At 34.0% G+C, this 17,382-nt stretch overlaps 1 protein-coding gene across 1 annotated transcript in view; it reads right to left on the bottom strand.

The window, feature by feature from the left end:
- LRRC9 (leucine rich repeat containing 9) overlaps positions 1-17,382 on the bottom strand; it is a gene marked incomplete at both ends in the record, with an annotated part of 106,522 nt that overhangs the window by 36,733 nt on the left and 52,407 nt on the right. The window contains 6 exons of the mRNA XM_080707300.1: positions 2,955-3,077; positions 4,393-4,613; positions 6,334-6,511; positions 7,965-8,099; positions 10,498-10,623; positions 12,026-12,217. Coding sequence (XP_080563426.1) covers positions 2,955-3,077; positions 4,393-4,613; positions 6,334-6,511; positions 7,965-8,099; positions 10,498-10,623; positions 12,026-12,217 — 975 coding nt within the window. The remainder of the gene's footprint in view (positions 1-2,954; positions 3,078-4,392; positions 4,614-6,333; positions 6,512-7,964; positions 8,100-10,497; positions 10,624-12,025; positions 12,218-17,382) is intronic.

The following is a 17,382-nucleotide window of genomic DNA, read 5'->3' as shown; positions in this document are numbered from 1 at the left end:
ATATATATAAAGAGGCATAGATGGCAATAAAATTTTATCTACAAAAATAGGTGACATGCTACATTTGTTTCAATGTCTATAGTTGGCCAATCTGTTTTAGACAAATGGATTGAATGATATACTTTTATTCAAACTCCCTTCTTCATTTTTGAATTAAGAGTATGTACTCCAGATATATGAATAATAATCTTTTAAAATAGAAGTATTTGGAAGAGATCAAATGAAAATATAACTACCAAGACTGTTCTTTTGTTTTTCATACTCTATTTATGCCCATAATTTCTATTGCTACTATAAACAATGTGAGCAATGTGATTGTCTAGAGAGCTTTAGACAAAGAATGAGGCTCAGCTGTCTATGATTACCATTAAAAAGTCATGTGACTTCTCTAGGTTTCCTTGTGCTCATTCATAAAATAAATAATTCATCCTATGTTATTTTAAAGTCCATTTACATCTAAAAAATTATAGAATTATATTGCTCTTTTACTTCTCTCTGCACCCACCCTTCATGGGTTCTTTTCCTCTTTATGTTTATAACATTAAAGTATAAAAGCCTCACTTACTCTCTCTACTTTCCTTAAACAGTCTTATGTATGTTTTTGGTTTTAGCTATCAACTATTATAATTAATTGTAATCTAAACAAACGTAAATTTCCATAACCAATTTAGTCCTGCGACTACAAGTGTTAGCTTGACATCTCCAGTTAGATTACCTGTCATATAAAACTTACTGTTTCCAATATTAATCATCTCATTTTGGCAAACTTTTTTCCATACTTGTTTTCTGTTATATTTTTGTCAAAGATCCAAACCTTGTATACAACTTTTACTCTTCCCTTTCTTTGCTTTTAAAATCCAATGGGTTAGCAACATCTGTCAGTTTTACCAGTATTTCCCATCTTTCATATCTCTGTTTTTAAGTTTCTTCTGGTTCAGGTTCTCACTATTTCCACACAGATTAGTCTAATAGCCTTTTACTACTCTTCTCTTTACCACTGTAAATACCATCATTAGATTAATTAGATTAAATTCCTTAGTGCATGGTTCTAAATATGTCATCTCCCTACTCAAAAATCTTTAATGAAGTCCCATGATCTCTCAGTTAAGGTCTAAATTCTTCAAAGTAGTCTTCATGTCCCATTAGTAACTACTGCATTTATATTATACATTATTTGGTATAGTATAAATATACCAAACTTTTGGCATCCTATAGGAAAAACAATCAATTAGCATAGTGCAAATAATAATAAAGATTAAGGCCAAAACCAATATTAGAACAGATGAAAAGTAGGATTAGGGATAGAGAAATTAAGATCTTATAAGTTTTCTATTATTGAATCATAAATATGACCCTAAGCTTTTAGGTACCAAAGAAAAAGAAAATAAATAATACTATTACCAGTGGGCAGAACCAAATATTTCCTTAGGGAAAAACATTTTGCTTTCTTTTACACTTATTTCTAGAAGGTCTTTCTCATGTGACCCTTCAGGTAAAGGCACAGAGATAAAGGAAAAATAAGTTTTTTTAAAACAACTTTAGAGAAAATACAATTTTAGTTTACTATAACTATTTTAAAAAGTATTTTCAACGAAAGCTACCAACTAAATACAACCTAGAATACATAAAATTCTAGAGAATTTATATTTATTGAAGTGTGTTTTCAACTATCCTGTAGAGAACCCTTTAAGAATCAGGGCAGGGATTAATAATATTTTCAGAGCAACTGAGTACCAAATAATCATGAATGGTTTTTCAGTTTTCTGGAAAAATTGATGAGTTTTATTGACTAATGGGAATCAGGCAGCTTTATATGGGGAAACCTTTTATTCCTCACATATCTGTTAAGCATACACATGGAAATCAGGAGCCCTGTATGAACTTGCTTCTTATAGAATCCAAATCTCCAAATGTTGCTTTTTTAATTGTTCCTAAGTTCTGTGTTTTTCTTTACAATTTACTAGCTCTATTGCCATACCATTTTTGGTTCAAATATATTTTCCTAGGCCCAGCATGGGGTGCATGCCTGTAATCCCAATACTTGGGAAGCTGAGACAGGAGGATCGCAGGTTTGAAGACAGCCTTAGCAAGTAGTGAGACTCTCATCAACCTAGTAAGACCCCATTTCAGACTAAACATAAAATAGTGCTAGGGGTGTTGCTCAGAAGTAGAATGCCCCTGAGCTTAATCTCCAGTAAAAGACACACACACACACACACACACACACACACACACACACACACAATTTTCCCCCTTAACTATTAACAATCATATATATATATATACATACATACACATACATATATATACATACATACACACATATATAAATATGTGTGTATATACACATATACATGTGTGTATATATACACATATGTACATATATACACATATGTGTGTGTATGTGTATATATATATATGTGGTACTGGGGTTCCTGGAAACCCTTCTACCTCCGGGCTACACTCCCAGACCTATTTTATATATATATATATTTTATTTGGAAACAGGATCTCTTAAGCCAGCAAGCCTGGCTTCGAACCTGTGTGATCCTCTTGTCTCTGCTTTCCAAGCGCGGGGATTACAAGCGTGCGTCACCATGCCCGGCTTTTAACAGTTATATTTTTACAAGAAACAGGAAGTTGGTTTTTTAGGCCTGAGGATGGTAGAGCTCTAAAACACAGTTTTCCTATTATGCTCTTTTTAGACACTGAATTCAGTGGGTACAAATATAAGCAACATCTTCACCCCTTTCCATCTCATTTTAGACAAATAAGAATTACCTTGATGAAAAAATTAAATCCAAATATTAAATGAGCTTTGGAGACCTAAATTCTAATAAGAATAGTAAGATTTGATATCATGCTATTGATAAAGCAGTGTTGAAATGATTATGATCTATGAGTATATGAATATGCTGTGGGGGCCAAATGTTATGAGTTATAAAAAAACTTACAATTGAGATTCCATCCAGGGCTTTCAATTCTGGAAGATGAAATATTACAAACAACCGGTAGTTTTCTTGATTCCATACAATAATGTTTCCATACATGTCCAGAATGACCAAGTTGAATAAACCCTAGGTAATAATAATACACATATCACAGTTCATCAAGTGTTTTTCCTTTTAAGAGATTAACCACCTTGAACTTGAATCATCTTTAATTTTATAGAATTTGTAGTGTTTTAAGTGTACTTTTAAATGCAAGAGTTATCCCTTCAGACCACTAAGGTATAATTTTGTGCACTATTTCAGTGGTCTGTGTTATATGATCAGAATCTTTTTTAGGATATTATTATTCAATATATTATCTCTCATTGGTAAAGGCTTAGAGAAAACTCTGAGATGTTTATGACAGATTTTATTTATGGAATAGTGGTCTATTAAATGGTAATGGTGGTGGTGGTGGTGGTGTGTGTGTGGGTACAAATATAACAGAAATGAAAGACATTACCATTTTAAGAGGGATATATAAATGAAGTACTTTCACCTTCTGAAAGGGTAGCAGAATTCATCTCAAGAGAAATTGTGCTTTCTTATTAAACTAGACACTGATGCGCCTTTACTGTAAAGGAAGGTCCCTGGATAAATGTGGATAAAAGAGGTAAAGACAACAAGGAGTAAAATTTTTCTATATCATCATATTAAGAAAATGATTAATTTTGTTGTTGATGTTGATCATTAGGTTGCCTTGGTAGCTTTAAAAGTTATATTGTAGGGACAGAATGGGAGGGGACTGAATATAAGGAAAAACAGGAAATGAACCAAAGTTTTTGGTAGGAGATAAAGTCCTACAATATATTAAACACAAAAAGAGAGGACATTTTAGGATTCCCAGTGGTAGAAAATGGCCACTGAACTTAAGAAATAATGATGTCATATTACACTTGGAGCAAGTGCCCATTCTGTGCTCTAGAAATCCTTTTGTAAAGCCTGTTACACAGTAGCATTGTATGAGGGGTTCCTTTAGTGGAATCAAGTCAGCAAATCTGAATAAAGGTGGCCAGAAAGAGTTGAAACTACTGGTTAAAAAAAAAAAAAAGAATGAAAGATAATCAAGAATTGTACTGACAGAGAAAATTATCAAAGAATTCTACTGCTCTCCCAGGTAAGACAATCCTTGAAAATAAAGGAGAAGGCACTCAGGGAGTATGTTTGGATTCCCAGTAACCTCCCACAAAATTATCCCAGAAAGCTGCCAAGATTGAGATAATTAATGTTACACACATGTTTATATGTACATATAAATTAATTAAATGTATTTTAATAAACCTTGTTATTCTTATTTTAATTTTCTTTTACATAATTTTCTACATTTTCTATATTCTGTATGGTGAATGTGAATTTCTTTCATAGTATAAGTAAGAAACAAAGTTAATACCCAGATGGTCACCTTTAAATTGTAGATCTCCTGATTGAGAGCAATATAGTTATTGCTTACATACAATTCAATTAAAGTAAAAGTTTTTTGTAAGCCACTCAGTGAAGTGATTCTGTTGTTCTCAAGAGAAAGGGAGTGAAGATGAAGTATGTTATCAAAAGTATGCTTTTCCAAACCAGTGAGAAGATTATTATTTAGGCTGAGGCGGGTTAATTTAGTCAACTTGGAAATGCCTAGAAAAACAAGAAAATTCAAGAAAAGATTCAGGCAGCATTGAAACTTTGATTTAAAAAATAACTGGCTGTTCTTCTTACTTTTGTATTTTTTCTAAGTTTGAATGGCTTTAAGGATTCTGTAACCCTCACTAATTTTCCTTTTATTTCAGAAGGACATAATCTTGTGTATAATGAACTATCCTGTATGTTTAATTCTAATTTTGGATTTCTAAATGGATTCATTCTTCTTAGGAAAGGCATTAAGGAAATAATTTCTCTTTCAAATAATCTTAAAATGACATAATTAAAATTTTTACCTTCATGACAACAAAAACTATACACAAAGCTCCAACTAATCACCTATCCCATATTTAAAACATTAAGAAGTTAGAATGCAATACTGGAAAGTATTACTCATTATAGATTCATCTGTATTAAAGAGAACCATTTTGCCTAATTCTACCATTGTATTCCCAGAAATGCTCTAGGACATTTCTGGGCATACATAAATTTATAAAATGGCATCTCACATCAGAATCTAACCCTGATATATATCATGAACTGTGGACACTTTCTAATTGTAGGCAGCATAGTTCAGTTGAAAGACAAGTATCATGTCTAGTTTTGGGAACACAGGTAAATTATGTAACTTATGAGCCTCATCTTCTTACTTATAAAAGGTACATACTAAAATCTACTTCTAAGGTATTACAGAATTAATGGAAATGATTTTTTGAGTGGTTGAATAAGAGGAAGTTGTTAGTAAGGCATAGTTATCTTTCAATTTCCAGATTCAAAGCATTAAAGGAGGGTAAGAATAAAATAAAGCTGGGAAGGAGTCAGGAAATATTTGACCTAGTATAATCTATAACAGCCTCCAAACTCTGAATTTTTAGCTACAGATAAGCATAACCTCCAAAGAAATGAAGAATTTAGGAAACTTCCAAATTAAATGAGGAAACTTGATGAGGAAAGGCAGGAAAAGTATCTCTCATTTGTCTTTGGGTCAGAAAGATTATGTATTTTTTGTGTGTCTGATATTGGGGGTGGAACCCAGGGGCTTTTCTACTTCAAGGCTATACTCTTAGACCTATTTTATACTTTATTTGGAAACAGGGTCTCACTAAGTTGCTGAGGGCCTAAGTAGCTGAGGCTGGCTTCAAACCTGTGTGATCCTCCTGTCTCAGTCTCCCAAGCGCTGGGATTACAAGTGTGCACCACCACATCCAGCCCAGAAAGATATGTTTTAATACCAACTTTAAACAGTCACAATATATCAGTCTTGTTATTTATTGAGACATTACTTAAGCTGTCAAACTGTACTTAGATGTGGGTCTATATAAGGGATTATATAGAGTACACTTGATTTTCAGTGTACAGTGAGTGTAATTTTGTTCGTCTCTAAATTGCTGAATACAAATGTAATTCCATGAACTGGGCTGCTTTATCTTTTTCAAAATAAATTTCACTTTTTCATTTATTTATATTTACAGACATTTGTGACTCCCTAGCTTGTAGCAGGAATGGTAGTAGATGGTGAACACTGGCAAAGAGGAGAGGAGAGAAAAAAGCAGAGGAGGTGAAAGTCCACTCACTGGACCCATTGCATACAACGGTTTATCTTGCAACTTCTCTAGGCTCCTCCTCTTTACAAATTCTGTCCTCTGTGGTTCAAATTTTTTGCTCTTGTTGTTTAGACGTTTATATTTTGAGACTTCAAAGTTCTCAAGTACCTTACCTTCTATCTTTGAGATGCAGTTTCCATCTAATGTGAGCTCTTCTAAGTTAGTACAGGATTCCAAGCCTTCCATTTTAGTGAGATTATTATTGCTGAATGATGCCCATTTCAAATTTTCCAATTTTTCTAAATTTGTGATTTCAAAGAGATGTTGTCCATCTAAATTTAAGGCAGTTATCTATACAATAATTCACATTATATGTTACTTCTGAATCTTGTAAATAAATTCAATGTTATAAGATTAAAGAGGCATAAAAATCAAAATTCCTTCAGGAATAAAAAATATTATGTAGTTCAAGTTTATAAAAAAGTGAAATTTGGTAAGACTAAAGCTCTAATAGAAGGTTTTGTGGTATTATGGACACTGTGATGTATTAGTCAGATGCCCTTGCAAGGAAGGACTTGCCCCTCCAGGACTGCCTCAGCTACAGAGAGCTGCCTTGCCAAGGTCACACTCCTTCCTAGGTGGGCCTAGAGTCAATAATAAAGATATATAAGAGCCTGGCCATCTCAGCCCGATTTGGGACAAATCTAAAGGACCATTATAATTCTAGATTTCCTTGTGGGGTTGCCCAAGGCTGTCACTAGGCCTGTATTGTAGCTTAATATCAGGATATATCCCATAATCAAAAGAATGTCACTTTTCCACTTGTAAGGGCTTCTCTTAGCCTAGTTTCTATTTCTGGCAAATTTCTATCTCTCTTAGCTCAGTTTTATCTGAAAAGCAGGCTCTAGGAAGGACCCTGGTGAGTTATGGCACCAGCAAGTTGTTGGTGCTCTATGACCTTTCCCCTTTTGCTTCACTGAGTACTGGCTTGTTCCTCTATTCTCTTGCCAAGATTCCCGATATTTTGCCACTCAAATTTTGGTTTGATGTCTGGCTCTAATCCTTAAAAGTTTGCTGGCCTATTGTGGCATATTATCAGAATCTACCTCTTAGTTTTCAGCTTACTTTGATTCTAAATCTTTAGTTCTGTGGTAATGACAGTCTAGGCCTGGTCCCTGTGACATATATCTACAACTTGACATTCTTATTTTCTTTTTTTTTTAAAGTAGCAATGATAACATTGTCTTATTTTTTACTTTATAAGTATAATTAACTTAAAATTGTACACATATAAGATATACAACTTCATTTGATATGTATACATTGATCTCAATTACATGTTGAATTTAAAACAGTCAAACTCATAGGGTCATAGAGTACAATGTGGCTGTCAGGGGCTGAGGACAAAGGGAAAGAGCAAGATGTTGGTCAAGGGGCACAAGTTTCAGTTGTGCAAGGTAAATGAATTCTGAAGATCCACTGTACAATACTGTATGTAACTAAAGTTAAAAATATTGTATTATATACTTGAGTATATAATACTCAGGTGGAGTATACTGCTGAGGAGTTGGATTATTACTAATGCCCTACAAACTCCCTGTTCTGTTACAGTGGGCCCCCATCCCTCTGTACTCAAGTTTGCCAAGAGGGTGGATCCTAAGTGTTCCTTCCCCATTTTAACTCATCTTTTTAAATTTTATACTCCTTACCTATCTCTACCCTCTTTATGATGAACAAATCAAGGCTGACTTTAAAAGCAATTAAATTAAACTTTTATATTAAGTTTAGTACAAGTAATCTTTACCTTCAAGTACCAGTTTCCACTTAGATGTAAATGTGGTCCTAATTTTGAAATCTGTGTCAGAATTTTGGCAGAGGGCCATATACTAAGTATCCGTGGTCTCTCCTCTTTAGTACTGGAATGTCTTAAGACAGATAACTAATAAAATAAAAAAATGAATAAGAGTAATAGCATAAGAGGTTCATTTATACATAAAGAGTATTATTTCCTAGGGAAGATAAATAACATAATAAATATCTGTAATACACACAATAGTCATAAAACCTGCTGAGGAGTTGGATTATTACTAATGCCCTACAAACTCCCTGTTCTGTTAGAGTGGGCCCCATCCCAAGCCTTTCCCTCTCCTTCCCATGAGAAAAGATCCCTAAAATGGGCATGATGGTACATGCCTATAATCCCAGTACTTTGGAGCCTGAGACAATAGTTTCACAGGGTTGAAGCCAGTCTCAGCAATTTAGTGAGACTCTTAGTAACTCAGAAAGACACTATTTCAAAATTAAAAAAAAAAAAGGTTGGGAGTATAGCTCAAAAATACAACGTCCATGGGTTCAATCCCCAGCGCCCCTCCCCTACATTCCTTATTTTGTTTACCATTCACTTGCTTGGTAGTCCTATGATTGTGTCCATAAACAATATGTCATTCTTAAATATTTTGAACTTTGTGAACTGAATAATGTTTTTCTCTGACTTGATCTTTTTGTTCAGCATCATATTCATGAGATCTCTGTGCTTCTCTGTGTAGCTGTATTTATTTATATGTCACTCCTATATAGTATTCTCTCATATATTCATTCCTATATAGTATTCTACTTTCCTGTTAATGAACATTGGGGTTGATTCAGTTTCCTTGCTATTCTGAACACTGCTGTCACTAATATTCTCGTGCATGTATCCTAGTACGTACATGCAAGAATTTCTTTAGAGTATATGCCCCTAAATAAAACTGTAGGGCTATAGGTGTGTGTGTGTGTGTGTGTGTGTGTGTGTGTGTGTGTGTGTGTGTTTCCCAAAGTTATTATACCAAACTGTTATTTCATATTCTTGGTGAAAGTTGACATTGACAGGCTTTAATTAGTAGGTCACTGTGGTTTAATTTTAATTTTCTTGATTATTTGTGTGTTGAACTATCTTTCTTATTTGTCTGTTCTGATATTCTCTCCAGTGAAATGTCTATTGAAAATTTTCCCCCATTTTTCTGTTCATTTTGTTGTCTTTTTTCTTATATATTCTGGATATGTAAAAAATATTTTTTGATAGTTGTGTTGCACATTACTTTCCACAGTCTGTAGCTTGTCTCTTTTACTTTATGTCGTCATTTGAGGATGGACTTATCAATTTTAATGTAGATGGACCCAATTTTATGGTTTATGCTCTTTGTTTCTTGCTTAATAAATTTTTAATTCATAATTCATAATACAATATCATAATTATGATATTGAATTAAATAACCTCTGATATTTTCTTCTAAAATATTTTTAGTTTTGTCTTTTGTACTGAAGTCTTTAATGAGACTCAGTGCCTTTTGCTGAACAGCCTCCTTGGTCTGAAATGGCTGCCGTTATTTGTCAAGTTTCTCCAGACATATGGGTCTCTGTCAGGTCTTTATTCTGTTTCATTGGTGTATGTGTCTAAATCTGTGCTAACATCATAGTGTCTTTAAAATTTAGTAAGCTTTGATTTCTCATAAGGTAAATTCCCAAGTTGTCTTAAAATGTTAATTATAGTTTTAACAAAAATTTCTCCCCTTAATTTTAAATATATCCAAAATTAAACATTACATTGCTTAAGGAATTAATATTCAAATACCTCACAAAAAATAAATAGCTGGATGACTGGAGTGGAGATATTTAGGATGTTGAAGCTATTTTGGCTAAAGGATAACATATTTTCTTCCTTTATGTTTGGTGCATTGTAGCCATACATCTTAATGGGGTATAAGATAGTAGAGGCATACATGTACACATCACTCATTTAGTCCTCCAGTTTCCACCCCATTCCCTCTCCCCTCCCTCCTACTCATGTTTGGCTTAGTGATTGATATGTTTGTGAATGTATATCATGTACATTAGGAAATTTCCCTCTTCCTCCCTCCCAAAGGATAACATTCTTAATCAGGGTAATATAGATGTTTTCTCTTCTCCCATGTTAACAGGTTTTATTCTTTTCAGCCAGACACTTATAATGTCAATGCTAAGGAGATAATTCACTAAATGCTTTCTCAGGTTTCTAAGATTAAAAGTTTCTTATTTTCATGTAGGTTTTAAAAAGGACTCTGGTGAGTTCAGGTGACTAGAAAAACAAAACAAAACAAAGCAGTGAGCTTACAGGAATTTGTAGGGCAATGTTTATCAAGGCAATCCATACAATCAGCTAGTATTTAAAAGGAGTTCATATGAACAGAAAAACAAGTGCAATAATTAATTACATTTTATTAATATAGTAAGAAGGAATATAAATCTTAATGACAGAAAATAGGTATGGAAAATATTATATGTTTAAATAGCGTAAGAATTATTAAACAGTAAATTCTAACCTGAGTAATCCTTGTTCCAGTAATAAATTTCATAGCTGCTGTTGTTTCTTCTTCAGAAATAAAGTGTCCATCTAAATGTGTAAGAGTCTTTAATCTGCCAATAACACTAAGTCTCAGTGTGGCTGGCTTGGGAAAAATATCAAAAAGTTAATTTTCATAAAATATTACATATACTATAGTAAAGAAGTTGATTGTTTCTTTATTCTTTTCCATGTAATTCAAAACTATGCTCTCCTGCCCAGCATGGTGGTGCATGCTTGTAATCCCAGCATTCGGGAGGCTGAGACCAGAGGATCACGGTTCGTGGACAGCCTCAGCTATTTAGTGAGGCCCTCTACAACTTAGTGAGACCTGGTTTCAAAATAAAGAATAAAAGATAGGGCAGGGGGTGTAGCTCAGAGGTCAAATGTCTCTGGGTTTCATCCCCAAACCCGAGAAAAAAAAATTATGTTCTTCTTATTTATTGTATGTGTCAAAAATAGAGGCTTAATTCTTTAAGTATTAGCAAGAATTAAGGTATATTTAATAATCTTTTTTGTTTGTAGGTAGATGATTCTACTCTTATGAGAGGGAGAAATCACATGACTTTGAAACGTGGCTATGGTGAAGAGTTAAAAGAACAACTGCAATGACTCCTATTTATCTAGATCAGCAGTAAGCTGGTGAGCTCCATGTATAATTCAATATGAATTGTCAGCCCTTGACATCCAATTTGGCAACAGGGAGACAGCTGTGCTGTGATCATCCAGGAAATAAGCTTTGGCAAAAAAATTACTCAACTTTACTGAGTTTAAAAGAAATATAGCAATATAAAGTTAGTAACATGGCCAATTTAACAGAATCAATCAGTCTTTAGTACCTTTTAAAATACTTTTTAAAAGCAGAGGAAGAAAGATTCTTGAAATTATAAACTTAGGGCTTATTTAAAATACTTAAAGGTACTCTTGAATATTGAAATTACAGTTTTTGATGATAAAAAATAATGTCCAAATTTCCTTTTAAAACAGCCCATAAGTCTTTATAAGGTAGTTTTGTGAGGGAGGTGATTTCTGGATTTAAAATAGAGAATAATGCAGAATGCAATCCATGACTGTAAAACATGTAAGTCAAACTATGCTTCCTCAGTACTGTGCTTCTTTCATTGTGTGTGTGTGTGTGTGTGTGTGTGTGTGTGTGTGTGTGTGTGTATTTAGTTATTTTTGCTGTGCCTTATTGCACAAGGGTCCTAGGGTCCTGGCATACATCCTTATAAACTCTCAGGAGATTTTCAGTTGTCAGTGACATCAATCACTATTAAAACAATAATGCTTTTAAGTGAAGTTACAAAACATCTGTCACAAAATCATAACCTTTTCTTTATGGTAACATTTGATTGCCACTCTAAATTAAATCTATGAAGAATTTAAAGAAAGTATTGAAAAACAAAGATAGTTTGCCTATATTGGGCTATTACTGAGTAAAAAAATTGTGAGAAAAATGGCCGTGAAATAAGAGTATCTGCTTTTTTATAAACGTGTCTGTTGCATACCTTTTGCCATGGATTGTGTTGAATATTAAGGGTGAGAAGGCTTGTGGTGTGTTTGCATAACACATTTATTTCATCACCAGATTTCTTCAGTTGATTCCAGCTCAAATCTAAGTGTTTCAGTTTCATCAGACCTCTAAATCCCTCAAGGGTGATCACATGGTTATGGCTTGCATCCAAATATTCAAGGTTATACTGCAACACATATAAAGAAAAGTGATAAATAAAAAAATGATTTTTATTTATATAGTTCTTTTCTCTGGTTCTTTACCTTACATACCTTCTTATAATCGTCACAGAAAACCTACACAGTAGTTAAATTGCAATAATGGTTCTGCCATATGTATTCTAAAGAGCTAGATGTATTTAATTTTAGTAATTCTCTTATAATTTACACTTTACTCTTGTGCCATAGAGCAGCAGTGTTTGTTTCCATGGGAGAGAAGGCAAAAAAAGATAATTTGTCTCCAACAAACAAAATATACTTATTACCGAGACTTTTTGTTTATATTGTTGAACCTATAGCTTGGTTAAAAAACATTTATCTTCAGGGGTAGAAATTAAATGTTTTAATTTTATGCTTTAATTTTCTTTTAAAAATGTGTACTTTTTTTGCAGTTCTGGGGATTAAACTTGGAGGCACTCTACCACTGAGCTATACCCCCAGCCCTATTTTTTCTTCTTTATTTGAAACAAGTTCTCACTAAGTTGCAGAGGGCCTCACTAAGTAGCTGAGGCTGGCCAAAAATCTCCTGTCTCAGCCTCCTAAGTACTGGAATTATAAGCATGCACCATCATACCTGGCTTGTACCATTTTTAATAAGAATTTCTTAAATCTTAAGAGATACATTCTACTGGGAACTTGGAAAATACAGTAAATAAATGAAAAAAAGGGGGGGTGCACATGTTGGCTCACTCCTGTAATCCCAGTACTTGGGAGGCTGAGATAGGAGGATTGCAGGTTCAAAGCTAGCTTAGGAACTGAAAAAGACTAGTAAGACTCTCAACAGAGATCCTGTTTTCAAGTAATTTCTTTTTTTAAAGGGCTGGGGGTAGGCCGGGCATGGTAGTGCATGCTTGTAATCCTAGCATTCAGAAAGTGGAGAACAGAGAATTGTGTTTAGTGGACAGCCTTAGATACTTAGCGAGGCCCTTTGCAGCTCAGTGAGACCCTGTTTCAAAAAATAAAAAGACTAAAAAATAGGACTGGGGGTGTATCTTGGAAGTATAATGCCCCTGGATTCCACCCCCAGTACCACACACACAAAAAAAAGATCTGGGGGTGTAGCTCAGAGGTAGAATTCCTCTGGGCTCAATCCCCAGAACCACAAATATAACAACAACAAAAAAAACAAAAACAAAAACAAAAGGGAACCCCCTTTAGACAAGATCAGAGAAAAGGTCCCCCACACCACATAGTCATCAAACTGACCAATGTAGAATCCAAGGAGAGAGTCTTAAAGGCAACAAAAACAAAAGAAAAAGTGACATTCAGAGGCAAACCAATTAGAATAACTCCATACTTCCCAAACCAAGTCATCAAAGCCAGAAGGGCTGGGAGTATCATATTCCAAACTCTGAAAGACAATAACTTGCAGCCAAAAATTTCCTACCCAGAAAAATTATTTCTCAAATTAGATAGGGAAATAAAAATCTTCCACAACAAACAGAAGCTGAAGGAATTTATGTCTTCCAAACCAGCACTAGAGAAAATACTTAAAGAGATTAACCACAAGGAAGAAATAATACACGCCAGAACCAGAGAAACAAGAATTTCCATCTAGCAGACAACTAAGCAAAGAACAACAAACAGTATTTCAAACAGAAGTAAAATCTCAACATGTTAGGAATTAAAAATCATCTCTCAATAATTACACTGAATGTAAATGGCCTCAACTCCCCAATAAAGTGGCAAAATGGATTAAAAATCAGAATTCATCTATCTGCTGCTTGCAAGAAACACACCTTACGAGTAAAGGTAGAAGAAACTTAAAGGGCTAGAGCAAGGTAATCATGACAATGGAACTTCAAGACAAGCAAGAATAGCAACTATGATATCAGACAAATTAGACTTCAAGCCCAACCTTATTAGAAGAGACAAAGCAGGTCATTTTTTACTAGTAAAAGGAACAATCCAGCAAGAGGAAGTAACGATAGTCAACATTTATGCCCCAAACATAGGTGCAGTTACTTTCGTAAAACAAACTCTTTGTGACATTAAGTCACACATAAATTCCAATATAATAATACTGGGAGATTTCAACACCCCTCTCACACCATTAGACTGATCTAGACAAAAGGTCAGTAAAGATGCTTCAGACCTAAAGAACACCATTAACCAAATGGACCTGTTAGACACATACAGAATATTCCACCCAACTACAGCAGAGTTCACATTTTTTTCAGCTGCTCATAGAACTTTCTCCAAAATAGATCACATTCTGCGCCATAAAGTGAGCACCGGTAAATTAAAAAAAATGTGACATACTTCCCTGTGTCTTTTCAGACCATAATGGAATGAAACTAGAAATCAATGATAAGATCCAGAGAAACCACATAAATATGTGAAGAATGAACACCACACTGCTGAATGAAGAATGGGTCATAGAAGTAGTAAGGGTAAAATCAAGAAATTTCTAGAAACAAGCGAAAATAAGAGATACAACATATCAAAACTTTTGGGACACTTTGAAGGCAATATTAAGAGGAAAATTCATAGCACTGAGTGCTCATATAAGAAAAACAGAAACTCATCAAATAAATAACCTAATGACACATCTCAAAGCCCTTGAAAAGCAGGAGGAATATAACCTCAAACCCCATAGAAGATAGGAAATTATTGAAATCAGAGCAGAAATCAACAAAGTAGAGAACAACAACAAAAAAATACAGAAAATCAACAAAACCAAAAGCTGGTTTCTTGAAAAAAATTAACAAGATAGATAATCTACTAGCCAACCTAACCAACAACAAAATAGAGAACCAGCCCAAATTATGAAGAGATTAAAAAGGAGATATCACTATCAACTACTCTGAAAACCTATACTCCAACAAAATGAAAAATCTGAAAGAACCACTGAGAACACTGTTTTTTATTATATACACATATATTTCCATATTATACAGTTATGTCGATTTTGTATACTTTTAACATTTTCACACAGCATTACATATTCTTCAAAATTATTTTTATGACTGCATATTATTATAATATGTAGATTACAATTGCTTTAAACATCCTGCCAAAGACCTTTATGGCTCTAATTGTTGGCAACACTGAACATACATCAGTGAGCATGATGGCACTTCAACTGAAACTGAAATTTTTTCAGAACTTATTTTTAAGAAAAAGATTACTAGTTCTAAAGATTTCTGTATTGTTAAGACTCTTAAAAAATACTGCCTAATAGATGTCAGGGAAGTTTGTATAATATTTTCTATGAACATTAGAATATGAGATTGCTGATTTTCTCAAATATTCAAAAATCTACCTGCCAAATAAATTTTTTACATAGCTTATTGCCAGTGAAGCCAAATATTTTCCCATGTGTTAATACTAGTCATTTAAATATTTTTGTTTGTTTTGTCTTTGGCTATTTATTCAGATCTTACTTATTTGTAAAATGTCTCTAATACTTTGATTTGTTATTTATATTTGTTGCAAATAAAATTTCTTTGAAGGTATACACTAATTCAGATCCTTAATTAATCATTAAGAGATAAAGAAAACCTGAAGAGGTCATTTTATAATGTATTCTTAAATGAAGAATATTACTATAGATTAAAAATGAACTTAATGGTCGTGTGGTGGCATATGCTTGTAGTCCCAGCATTTGGGAGGTGGAGACTGGAGGATTGTGGTTCCCGGACAGCCTCAGCTACTTAGCAAGGCCCTTTGCAACTCACTGAAACCTTGTTTCAGAAATAAAGAGACTAAAAAATAGGGCTGGGGGTGTAACTCAGAGGTCCACTGTCCCTGGGTTGTTCCATCCCCGGTACTGAAAAAAAAAGAACTTGATTTCTCCACAGCTTAATTCAGATAACTTTTTTTAGTTGTCAAAAAGAATTAGCCAGTCCTTTATAATGAATAAATTGTATGGTTAGAATAGCACTTATTAAATGGTTCAAGTTTCAGGAGTTGAATACACTGACCATCAAAACCTAATTTTTGTGGTTTTTTTTTTGAAACCAAAAAGAGTGCCGGGCGTGGTGGCGCACGCTTGTAATCCCCACGCTTGGGAGGCGGAGACAGGAGGATCGCGCAGGTTCAAAGCCAGCCACGAGCGCTGGCTTAGGAGACCCTGTTTCTAAATAAAAATATAAAAATAGGTCTGGGAGTGTAGCCCAGAGGTAGAAGGGCTTCCAGGAACCCCAGTACCACCAAAAAAAAAAAAAAAAAAAAAAGAAACCAAAAAGAGTAATTGACTTTTTATCCTCATAAGTAAGCATAGTAAAACAAAACAAAACTAATATTTACTGCCATCATCATTTTTAATTTTTTTTTGGTGGTACTGGGGTTCCTGGAAACCCTTCTACCTCTGGGCTACACTCCCAGACATATATATATATATATATATATTTTTTTTTTTTTTTTTAATCTGGAAACAGGATCTCTTAAGCCAGTGAGGCTGGCTTTGAACCTGCACGATCCTCCTGTCTCCACCTCCCAAGTGTGGGGATTATAAGCGTGCGCCACCACACCCAGCCTACCATCATCATAAGGAATATTTGGCAGTAAAAAATATGAAGTGCATGAGCTTGAAAAGAACAGTTTTTAAGAATTAAAATCAGTTCTGTTTTTTAAGTGTTTAGTTCCTGGCTCCTCTTCTCCCAGTTTGCATCATGGATTGGTAGACATTTCTCCCACATTTTGGTACTGGCCTATAGACAAGAGGTTTGGGAACCACATTCCATGAAAAGGTAATTGTCTTTTTCCTTTAAAATTGGTGAGATCTTCATTTTTGTGTCATCAGGAACTCAGTAAATATTCATGGACTGGTATTTTCAGTTTTGAAGCAGGGTTTTCTGTTTTAATGTTTCTTATGCTTCAATTTAAAAATCCCTCTTAAATTATTTAAAAAGAGTAAAGCCCACAACACCTTATTTAAATGTTCTTAGGCATTCTGATTCATTCTCCAAATGTAGACTGGCTGTTCTCTAGACATCAGGAGCACCTTAACAACAGATTTCTCATTCAGAAAGATAAAATGGTTTTTTATTTAATAAAAATTAGGGATCTGGATTAAGGTTGTAGTTAGCCATACATATACGCCTTTTCCTTGTCAATTCCAAGTAGGTGGGGCTATTTTCATGAAAAAAAAAATCCTGTTTCTGTTATTCTTTCTTAGAAACTCTTGTTT

Source organism: Muscardinus avellanarius (genome assembly GCF_963383645.1).
Source record: "Muscardinus avellanarius genome assembly, chromosome: 12".
Taxonomy (NCBI): domain Eukaryota; kingdom Metazoa; phylum Chordata; class Mammalia; order Rodentia; family Gliridae; genus Muscardinus; species Muscardinus avellanarius.
The sequence above is the reverse complement of the archived record's forward strand: the minus strand, read 5'-3'. Positions and strand labels throughout refer to the sequence as shown.